At 38.3% G+C, this 11,987-nt stretch overlaps 1 protein-coding gene across 6 annotated transcripts in view; it reads left to right on the forward strand.

The window, feature by feature from the left end:
- The window catches only part of FCHSD2 (FCH and double SH3 domains 2), a 231,538-nt gene extending 220,784 nt beyond the window's left edge, over positions 1-10,754 (forward strand). For 4 of the 6 annotated variants that reach the window (XM_037881542.2, XM_037881430.2, XM_037881610.1 and 1 more), the window contains 7 exons: positions 1,058-1,192; positions 1,887-1,970; positions 2,107-2,284; positions 2,594-2,814; positions 5,627-5,750; positions 5,899-5,981; positions 8,528-10,754. In XM_037881542.2, coding sequence (XP_037737470.1) covers positions 1,058-1,192; positions 1,887-1,970; positions 2,107-2,284; positions 2,594-2,814; positions 5,627-5,750; positions 5,899-5,981; positions 8,528-8,608 — 906 coding nt within the window. In that variant the 3' untranslated portion in view covers positions 8,609-10,754. The remainder of the gene's footprint in view (positions 1-1,057; positions 1,193-1,886; positions 1,971-2,106; positions 2,285-2,593; positions 2,815-5,626; positions 5,751-5,898; positions 5,982-8,527) is intronic. The other 2 variants (XM_037881482.2, XM_043527615.1) reach the window with 1 other exon arrangement.
- The last annotated feature ends 1,233 nt before the right edge of the window (positions 10,755-11,987 follow it).

Raw genomic sequence — 11,987 nt, forward strand, 5'->3', positions numbered from 1 at the left:
GCCTGAAGTGTTTTGGCAGAACTGATTTGGGAAGTCTGCACAGTAGCTGTCTGCCCTACACCTGGCTCTTTGCTGTGTGGCCTGCCTTCTTGCTTTCATGAGGGAGCACAAAATTCACTAAATTAAACAAATTAAAAAGAATAAATAAAAAGTTAAGAATTGTAAAATCTAGCAGTGTTGCCTTTGGTTTTGAAAGATGGTGTTTTTTTTCATGAGGTAGAATGTTTATCCAGTGTTTAGTCCAGGCACAAAACCAAAGTACAGTGCATGTCATCACTGCTCAAACTATGTTTACAGAAACTTGTATTTTTCCAGCCTATCCACTTCTGCCTTTATTTAGCTTTTTAGAAATACTTTTTATTTTAATTCTTCTTCTTCCCCTATCGACCTTTTTTCATATAAACTGTACTGAAAAACTGAAGAGATTGCTGGGAAAGCTGGTGTTTTTGTCTGGTTTTGTTTAAGTTTTAGCACTTCATTCTTAGTGCAGCTTCATTTTGTACCTTAAGGTCATAGGTTCATCGTTCTTTTAACAATGTGGTTCTTCAGTACATTATTCTTTCTCCATTAAACTTTATATGGTAATCTGAAGAATGGCTACTGTACTTTGGACTTGTCACTACCTTAACACCTCCACATATCAGTACTCTTTTCTAAACGCTTGAGCCCTACATTCCACCAGTATTCTTACAGTGAAGGTTTAGTGTATGTTTAAAACACAGTTGACTGCTCTTCAATTAAGAGATGCTGTTGAGTCCGACATAAATGTTATTTGATAACTTGCATTCTTTGCTTCCGGATATTTGCTCAAACAGATTACTACTTTCCTGAAGTTATTTGGAGAACAAGTATATTGATTTTTAGTGGTGGCATTTCTCCTTTGGTGTTTTTCAAAGATAGAAACTTAAATTGTAGCACTACTCAGTCACCAGCAGATTTGGAATCTAGAATTTCAAGTAGTTGGAGTTACTATAGAACCTAAACCATTAATTTTACTATTGTTTTTTCATCTTCTTTTTATAATCCAGTACAGTTACAAATTAATTTCTCTTAATAGCTTAATGCTGATGCAGAAAGGGAGGAAGGGGAAGAATTTGAAGACAGCATGGATGTTTTTGATGATAGTAGTTCTAGTCCTTCTGGAACTCTACGAAATTATCCACTGACCTGCAAAGTTGTTTATTCATATAAGGTTTGTATTTTTTTAAAATCTCAGTATCTTGTCAGTAGGTGAGTTATCACAGAAACATATAATAAACTTTATAATAATGATGTCTTTGGGAGTTTGCCCGAGGAAGGACCTCAAGAGTTAGCCCAGTAATAATACACATTAAATGAGTAAAGTCACAGTAATACTATAAATGTATTATTGTAAAAGTTAATAAACTTTTAGCAAGCTTAATAAAGTTGTTAACCACATCTAGGCTCCAGTTCAGCAAGGTACTTAGATTCATCTAACTTTAAGTGTGTAGGTAGTCCCATTAACTTCATTGGGCCTACTCACATGCTTAATGTTAGACACATGTATGCAATCTTTCACATAGTGTCTTTTGTACCAATGAATCACTAAACGTTTTAGTAATAAATTTTACAGAATTAAATAGGCATGAGCACAGTAGGTGGTAGTGGTCTTGGACAGACTTGCTCTCCTTGACTGAAAAACTCACTTATAAATAAATATCAGTAAGAGAATAGAAAAACCCTTTTTAACATGTTTTCAAAGGCTTTAAAAAAAAAGAAAAATCCAGGACATACTTTATATTTTTTTAAGTTAGTGTAAAAAAATATTGAAGATGATAGTTTCCCTTTAAATTTCTGGTTTCTGTGACGGGCACATACCTGGCAAGTAACATTCTTCATTTGTATATGACTTTTGTACATTCCAGGCTTCTCAGCCAGATGAACTGACCATTGAGGAACATGAGGTATTGGAAGTGATTGAAGATGGAGACATGGAAGACTGGGTAAAGGTATAATTTTCCTTGCTCATTTTCCTTCCTTTATAGCATTTTGAAAGGGGACTGGAAGATCTGTTTTTGTTTCTCATTATGGTCTTTTACAGCAGCATGCAAAAACTTAATACATTTTCATCCGGTTTACTTGCAGGCACGAAATAAAGCAGGCCAAGTGGGTTATGTGCCAGAGAAGTATCTGCAGTTCCCAACATCCAACAGTCTGTTGAGTATGCTGCAATCACTTGCGGCATTGGATAGTCGGTCACACACCTCAAATAATTCAGCTGAAGCTGAGCTAGTCTCAGGAAGCCTAAATGGAGACTCCAGCGGTAAATACTAATAAATAAAACATGCCTGTCAGTTTTATTCTTGATAATGTTCTTTTGCTCTATATGAATGGTATGCCCATGGATTGGGGCAGGTATCTCCTTACCCAAGGGCAACCATTCGCATAGTACCCGTGTCCATGTCTAGAATCTACCAGATGTGTCTAGATATGTCTCTGAAGGCTCTGATTGTCAACGTTAGTCACACTAAAGTAAAACCAAAGTCCTTTTCAGGTTAGCAAAGATGTATACTGTGCATTTTTTAAAAATGTAGCTCATTCTGATTACAATCCCTTTCGTCTCCCAATCTAGTCTGTTTTGTAAAAGCACTTTATGATTATGAGAGCCAGACGGATGACGAGCTGTCCTTCCCAGAAGGAGCAATCATCCGTATCTTGAACAAGGAGAACCAGGATGATGATGGCTTCTGGGAGGGGGAATTCAATGGTCGTGTTGGGGTTTTCCCCTCTGTGTTAGTGGAAGAACTTACAGCCTCAGAAAATGGAGAGACGCAGTGGACTGGAGATATTCAGGTATGTGAAAAATGAAGCATGGCCTTGGTTTGCTAGTGTTCTGCATTACCACACAGGGGACCCAAGCATTTCTGTATAGTATCCTCTTCTCTCCAGTTAGTGAAGAGCTTTGACAAGCTCCAGTGTCTTTCTTGTTGGAGGATGGTGGCTACTATAAGGATGTGGGACTCAAAGCAAGGGAAAGGGGAGAGGGCTGCAGGGACCCTCCTCCCCATTCCCTTAAAAAAAAAAATTATCTGCTTTCCTTTATTGTGTGACCCAATATAATATTCATCAAATGATGTATTGTGACAACCATAAGAGATCTGTGCACAGAATAAAGGGATGGTTAGAGGAGAAGGGAAATGAACCAAGGAGGAAATTCTCAATCTCCTTCCTGTAATTAACTTGTGGAGTAGATCGAGAGATAAAACAGACCCTGGCAAAAACAATCTTATCAGCTCAGACAATCGTATTTTAATGCTTTCATAACTAAAGCGGTACAATACTTTCACAAAGTTTTAGAGGGCAGAACATTCAGCTGTAGGATTTTAACAAGTACATCCTCAGCTTAGTGCAATATTATGATCTAAAAATAGACACTAATTGATGTTGTATTTAACCAATTTATATCATAATAAAGAATTAACTCTTATTTACAGAAACAGTGTTGCTAGAAATCAGAATTCAGTGCCTTCATCAGAGGGTAATTTATCTAGAGCTTTTTATTGGTTCTCTTTGAGAAGTGACCATATAAATTGACAGGAGAAATAAGTTGTGACAAGCTGCTGGGGATACCCTGAGCTATGAGACACATGCTATCTCTCTCAGCCTCAGCAGGTGGGAGCTTTGCTGCAGCTATGCAGTGAGACAACAACTCCTGACACACCAGCTTGTCTGCCTTGCCAGCAAACTCCTCAGGGCTCTCCCAGCCCAAACCTTGCCTAGCAGGTAACAGCCAGTGAACTCCAGCCCCCGAGTTCCTCCGAGATGTCTCTCTGCAATGCACAGCCTATACGAGTGTACATTCACAGAACATTTTAAAGGAGCTGCCAACTTAATGAGACAGAAACAGCAGTTTGTTATCTTGACCGGAGTTAACAATCACTTCAGTTCAATCAAAACACACTGGGTTTGTTTAGATAAAAAGTAAAACAAAAAGCTGTTTTAAGTGAGTTCAAGTACAAGGGATAAAGGGCGAAAGGGTTATAAACAAACAAAAGTAAAAATACGGTTTTTAATGGCTAGGATCTATCTTAACAAGCTTTACAGTCTTTGTTCAAAGTAGTTTCCTCACTAATCTTCTTTTTCCAGCAATGGCTGACTAGCTCTCAGTCAGGAGCACCACAGGGTCCAAGGCTGTGGTTTTCCTTGTCTGCTCAGATGAAGGATAATTTAGGGGTTCTCTGCCCCTCTCTTTATAGTCCAGTAAACCTTTGAAAAATATATCTCTAAAAGTTCATTGACCCTGCTTCAAGAGGCAGGAAAGCTTCCTGGGAGTGCAGTCTCCCTCCCCTGCTGAGATTAGGTGATCACTTTTTCCCCACTTGCTCTTGTGATGGTTTTGTTTGCCTGGCATACAAATGTGCTTTTCTTTGTCTTTGGTCACACCTTGCTCAATGTACATGGGAGACACATTCAAGTGGACAGAACCATAGTCCTTTGTCTGGAAAAAAAATTTTATCAACTCCCCTTGGGCATTCCTGGTTTAAACACAGTTTAGTCATAGTTGCAACACATCTGTATAATCCTTTTTTGGTTGTCCATACATCTATAATGCAAGAATATTGATGATCAGTGACACATTACATGACATCTTTTAGATACAGATTATAAGGATAAGTGAGTAGGGGTACACTGAGTTGGTCAACCCAGCCTAAATTCACTGGTAGATACCTGGGAGCCCCTTGCCTTCTGGCACAGGGATGCTCTTAGAGTCAGCTACGACTTATTTCTCCGGATGGAGCCATGCAAGAGCTTGGCAGAATCAGACATAAACATGTCAAAATGCAGGCTGTGTTGCAATTTGGTAGGAGTTGCAGGTTTTATACAAGCGATTTTTTCCCTAGCTTGTGATAGTCATTAAAAAGACAACAGTAATACGTTCTAGACAAATGGGTAATGAAATCCTGCTTTCCTCCATACCACCCCTTGCGCTTGGAACAGTCTCCCAATATTAAAAAGCTCCTTCCTCCTCCTCCTCCTCACCTGTTGCGAGAAGCTTATCAGCAATAATGGGCACATGCCAGTCTGTTTGTTCACTGCAATGTGCCCACTGTTCTTTTAAATTATAAGCAGTGTGTGGTAGGGTTTAGCATAGCTACCTGTTGTAAAGCATGGGATGCCATTACAATGCTATAGAAAACTAACTTCTACTTCTTACTGATGCCTTATTGCAGTAAAGTGCGTGAGTTTCATTATTCCTACTTTTTGTTCCTCTCTGCATTTAAATGACTTACATGCTGTCAAGCAATGATAAAATTCATGATCATGAACATTATTTTGTGGAGGTGTATTTGGCAAGATGTGCTCAGTAGGATGATATGTTTTTAAAACAACCTTCAAACAAAACCTGTCTAGATTACAACTGCTGGGGAAATGAGGAAAAATCTGCTCGGAATGGCCACCTGTGATTTTTTTTTTATCACTATATTATATCCTCTCTCTTCTCCCCAAATACAGCTGATAAGCACTTTTATCTGACAGATACAACTTCTCACTAGATGAAAGCAATTGGGATACCAGTGTATCAGTTAATGAGTATATACCTGTGTATTCATTGAACTTGCTGAAGAATGAATCTCTGCAGCATCTCTTTTCCTCTGTAACACAGATATCCCCAAAGCCTCACAATTCCCTTCCACTCTTGCCGCTGTATGACCAGCCACCGATTAGTCCCTACCATAGTCCTGATAAGAGAGGCTCACAGTACTTCCCTAGGTCACCATCAACTAACGGTAAGAGATTTTTTGCTAGTACAAGAAACGTTATATCCAAATGTTTGTTTTAATTAACATTTCAGATTGCAGTGGAAACATTTTCTTTTCACAATATTCAGCTCGTTCAGTAACACACACAATGTGTTTTTATTGTTCACTCTTTCAGAAAATAGTTTCAGCTCAGATTCTCCTGGATTCTCACAGCCTCCACGACTTGCTCCTGAAGCCTCATATGGCAAACTGCGACCTGTAAGCTTCAAGTGTTGCTGGGTTTAGTGATGTGGTAATATTATATAAAGCAGGCCAGATCCTCAGATGATACAAATCAGCATAGCGCCATTGAAGCCAGTGGAAGTATGTTGATACCCCAGCTGAGAATCTGGGCCACCATATTCTTCACATCCTATTATAAATCCTGTCTGTCAGATTAATAAATATGCAAACATATTATCCCCAGAAAAAAAATATCCAAAGGAAGGCTTGTGCACATGTTGTGGAGCGGAACACAGACGTGTCAAAAAGCTACATGATGTGTATGACAGCCAGTTAGATAAGTAAATAGCACAATAAAACAAAGCTGCACCTAGTTACACAATGGGTCATTACGTGTTTAACGAAGACCTTGGATCTTATTAATAATTCACTTTCTGCCTTATCTGAGTGTTGATATCTGCCTTCCTAAACTCAGTAGCTGTGCACCTAGATAATTAAACTTTGAATCATGGAAACCAAAATCAGAGGTTTTCAGATCTACAATAATAATAATAAAAAAAATAGATGCTAGTGTTAATCTTACACTGCTGCTTCAAGCACTGGAGGGCTGTTTCCATTTTTCCGTAGCCAGTACTCTCTCTCCGCGAGTAATAACCTAGAGTCTGTGCATAAGAGTGTAATATATAAATAATAGCATTAAAAGACTGAAAAGGATAGATGCAGGAGCAGCTCGATCCTGTACTTTGTACACATGTTTTTCAGAGATTTTGTGTTGCAAACCACAAAAAGTGTTTGGCAGAGAAATCTGTTTGCCAGCAGTCTGTCTCAGCATGTGGTCCTGTTGGCGCCTTTACATCAGGGTTAAGCTCATTTGTAACCCCCCCATGGGTCCTCTGATGAGGAGCTCCTCATACTAAGATCTAATATGTTTTGAGACGTCTGTGCTACCTACAAAGAGATTTTGGCAAACGAGGAAGGAGGGAATTTATTAACTAAAAAATTCAAAATCCATATGTTGGGATTACTTTGAAATCAAGAGATTTGGGGGTTTTAAAGTTATAAATCAAGCCACAGTTAAGTTTAGACAGTCATATTTTCATAGCATTTTTGATGACCAGAGAGGTTGCAGACAATAATGTCTTTAGGATTTCCACCCTTCTGTACAATTTAACTTTTTAGCATATGGAATTGTGGCTTCTTGACTATGGTTTTATGCCAACATTTTCTAAATTGGGTACCTAAATCCATATTGTCAAAGGTAACGAGCACCCACAATTCCAAGTGAGTGGGTATATGCATAAACCAAATGTGTTGCACAGTTTAGTGGTTTGCCATTATCCACTAGAGACACGGGATCAAAATAGCACTGTCTCATTAAGAACTTCAGTATTTAAGAAACAGATCTTCTCTGACCAGCTTCTTCACATCAACCCACTCCCACTGATAAAATTACTGGGTCTTTCCTATTCCATGTTGTAGATTTTCCGCATCACACTAGTGGGCTGTACTTTTGTTGCACGGCATCTTTGCTGCTGGCAGTCTGCCTGAGACAGCATTGTAGTGTAATGCCTCAGTAAACAAATGTTTTGAAGCAGCATTAAAATTTAAATACCCTTGTTTTAATCAAAATTTGAAGCGAGGTATATTACTGACAGCCAGTCGTAATCTTCCACTTCTCTCCAGCGTTGTGAAGCCATTTTGTATTCTCTGCAGTTCTTGTTTTACATGGTGGTAATGATATCGAAGCCATTTTGAGAGCATGTGATAAAATGCATTAACGTTTACCATAATGCTCTCGGAAGAGCTGTAGTAAGTTTATTAATGTGGTAGAGAATCAAAAGGACATCAGACCCAGTTCTGTGTCGTTGGAGTTAAAAGAACTGGATGGTTTCATAAGCTGTCTGTTGAGTCTAAAAGCTCACACACAATATGAAATCAATGAAAAGATACAATTTTTCCTTTTAAAAAAATTACTGTTAAAGCAAAAGTTCATTAAACAACAAAAAAAATCTATATTTTAACTAGTAACTGATTAGATATAAGTAAGCTGCTTATTGCAGCAAGAAGTTCTGTTATCCTCACGATCCACGCAAGCTCCATTCTTTTGATCTGTGGTGTCACCTGATCCCTGCAATAGAATTACAAGTTTGTTATTCAAACTGGATTTATTTATTGACTCTGAACCACACTGTAGAACAGAGTGACTATTCCCCGTTGCATGTTTATGGTATCGGGGCTGTTAATCATTCTTGAATAATAAAAGTTTATAATCAAAACAGTGACAGCTGGAACAGTTCTAGGACAGATATCAGTGATGGCCTCATTGCCTGGGCCAGATCCTCAGCTGGTGTAAATAGGTGGAGCCTCATTGACTTAAATAGAGGTACACCTGTTTACACCAGCTTGAGGGTCTGGCCCAGTGTTTCTGTTTTTAGTCTACATAAGCCATGGAACTTCACGTATATAGTGTTGTAGCCGTGTTGGTCCCAGAAGTTGATTCAATAAAAGATAGTATCTCACCCACCTTACAAAACTTCATAATAAATCTTCTGGTAGTTACAGGTGTGTGTTGCTCATTTCAGGTACGAGCTGCTCCTCCACCCCCTACACACCATCACAGGACGACGGAGAAGATAGAGGATGTGGAAATTACTCTGGTATAATGATTGGACTAGTGAAGTAGTAGTGCTACAATCAAGGCCAAATGTGGTGTTTGGTCGATCTTCTTTTTAGGCACCTTTGCATGATGAAGACTTTTCATAGAGCAAGAAGTGGGGAGGATTATAGGTGGCAGTGACATGGTGGATTCCTTCCCTCAGTCATGAATATTTTGTGCCTTTTTTGTTTTTATATACATCATCCTTCCTCCCTTAGCACAAACCAAGATGGGCCAAACGGTGAGCAGAGGAATGTGTTGGAGCAGGTTTCTCTTTTGGCTACAGATGGTCAGTTTTTATATGGAGGACTAGGAGAGAGCCTCATTCATGCAATTTAGTCACAGCACACTTATACCATGTGCATTAGTACAGTATATTACTGTTGCTGTAGGAACGTGTTAAAGGTTTTCAATTCAACTAGCATTATGTGTCTGATTAAATAGTAATCAGATTTTATGGAATAAAAAAGGGAACAAAAGAATAGGTTTAAGAAGAGGCTGGCTCCTCTTTCGTCCCCACAAAGAAGGAAAAAAAAGGAAAATAATCTTACAGATAAGGAAAAGTGCTGCAGATCATATGGCGTCAATTGCATTAATGCACACCTCTTCGATAATTAAAAAACAGAACAAAATAGTCTTTGTATTAATATTTATGCAGTTCATTTAGTAATCGCGTATCTAATCCGGAGGTGCTGAATTAGTAGCAACATCTTGTTCTATAGCATAAACCAACCAGTAGAAAAGTGACATTTTGTCTAGATCTGGAAATTGAGCTTCATTTTTTTTCTTAGCAGATTTTTTTTAGTAGATGGGTCACTTTTATCCCAGTTATTGCCGTGTACTTTATTATCAGCATTATCAGTATATCTTTGCCATCAAAACATCTGGCTAGAGTTAGACGTGTCATTCAGAATACTTACATGCATTATTTAGTGTCCACTTTGGATAGTCCCATTGTATTTCTCCATGCAAAGCCCATTGACTAGCCAAGACCAGAGAACCAGGAAATCCATGACCTACTCCAGTCCTTCAGAAACCATCTTTAGGGGTGAAAGGAGTAGAGGAGATTAAGAACTCAAATTACTTTTATGCAAGATACAGGAAGTACAAGGACTTCAAGGGTAATTTCCCACCAGGTTTCTCTAAGAAAGGAACTGTTGATATTTTAGAAAAAATGGGGTGGTTTGTGTGGCAACATGAATAAAAATGGTTAAGGAGAGGAGGGGAACACTTCATCCCAGGGGGAAATGGTTGTTTCTCTAAATATGATAATTAAACTGTTTTGAAAATCGCAATACCCAGAGGGTCAAAACTTCAGTGAAAAACCATCGACAAAACATTTAAGAGCTATTATATGGGTTATACTGAATGCACTTTTGTGTATTCCTATTTTTCCTAAGCCAGTAAATTGTCTACATTAAGTTAACTTACAAGGGCTTTTTTTTTGTTTTTGAGGCTGCATTTACGAAATCATTTTACAACATTTTATCATAAACTTTGCACATACTTGTTAATCACAACCCAAGCTGGGTATCTGAAACATTAGTATTTGCCAATCTCTTCTCCCAGTGGGATGTTAGCTAAGAGCAGAGCTGTTTGAAGTAAAATGTCATCGGTCAGTCATGAAATCTGTGACTGTCCATTGAAGATTCTTTTCCATGTTTTTCATTCTTTTGCATCTCTCGTCCTGTTGATCTGTTTGAGGTCTTTTTATGTGTTTATCAAACTTATTCTTAAGTTTACAAAAAAAGTTTTTTAAAAGATTTAACTGTTGGCAAAAATTTTAAAAGCTTCAAGATGCAGAAGAAAAGCAAGTATTGCCATAATGTTAATGTTCAGTTTTCTTGGCCAGTTTTTCTGTGTCCTTCATACCCGGACTTTCAAAATTCAGAAAGTGTTATATTAAATATCTTTAGTTGTATTTTAAAATATTTTCTGTAAGAGCTGCTAATTTTATTTAAAAAAAATAAAAGTTGTAAAAATATGCCTCCTTTTTAACTATGACTTCTTCATACAGGGCATGTATTCGACGCATCACCATGTACAGTGTCAATACACTGAAAGCATAGGTGCAAATGCTTTCTTTATATTGGCTGTAAAAAGTTTGTATTTATTATGTATAAAATGTTGAATAATAAAAAAGTCAAATTAAACCCATGTGTGTTTCTTGGTACACAGCTCTGTTACAAAAATGGCAAACTCATACAGAAGATTTACTCCAGATTTACACCAGTAACTGAGAGCAGAATTTCACTGATGATATGATGGGAAACATCTTCTGATGCAAGGGATTATTTTGTTTCTTGGTTTATTTTTAATCTGTCACTCTCTTACCAGGACATTTAAGTCCTGGTTCAGCAAAGCACTTGCATGTGTGCTTAAATCCATCTCTATTCAGCAGAACACACAAGCTTAAAGTTAAATGACTTCATAGGGATTTAGAATATGCTTAAGTGCTTTGCTGAATAGGGATGGATTTAGGCACATGTGTAACTTTTAAGTGCTTTAGTTAATCAAGGCCTTATAGCATAGCCACGCTTCTGGCCAGACTTGGCCCAAAACCATTAAAAATCAGCCCTTCCCTTCCCATTCTTACTTGCTAAGCCCTGATACCTGGGTTATTTACCCCTGCAGCAGCTGATAGCATCGCTAGTTCCTAAAGCAGCATAAAGAATGCTGCTCCTTCCAGCCCAGGGCATTAGTGATAACATCAACTGTTGCAGGTGAAACATTGCTCCTGGATCTTAGGAAGTAATGTGTCTTTCAGTTCACCTGTCAACTAACAAATTCTGGCGACATTCCCATCAGGTATTGAGCACTTTGCCAGGATTAGGCCATTGTTCCCGGAACTAGACTGATATCACTGATCCTTAGATAAATAAGCAGGTGAACAATTCTTTGCTCAGCTGGTGCTCATTCCATAAGAAACATAGTGGGAGAAATCAGCAATTTGCCAAGTGTTGAAGAACAAAACTGCTAAGAAATGTTATGTTTGCTTTCAAGCTTCTGAAAGAGTATTAATGTACCAAGAGTGGTGAGTCAGTAAAAAAAAAATTCTATTAAAATGATCGCTGGGTGTCCTTTATGAGGAGAGAAAGTGTTACAACTATTGTCAAATACATTTGTCCTGTAATAGAATGACATGGTGTATATGTTTGTGAGAACAGTATAAATTCCTCTCTATCACAGCCCTGTCCTCATCTTTTGGATTTCTCCCTGCCATAAGAACAGCCATACTGGGCAGACCAATGATCCATTTAGGCCAGTGTCCTGTCTTTGACAATGGCCAGTGCCAGGTGCTTCAGAGGGAATGAACAGAACAGGCAATCATCGAGTGATCCATCCTCTGTCCATCCCCTGTCTTGCACTCCCAGCTTCTGTCAAAC

This window comes from Chelonia mydas, chromosome 1, assembly GCF_015237465.2.
Source record: "Chelonia mydas isolate rCheMyd1 chromosome 1, rCheMyd1.pri.v2, whole genome shotgun sequence".
Taxonomy (NCBI): Eukaryota; Metazoa; Chordata; order Testudines; family Cheloniidae; genus Chelonia; species Chelonia mydas.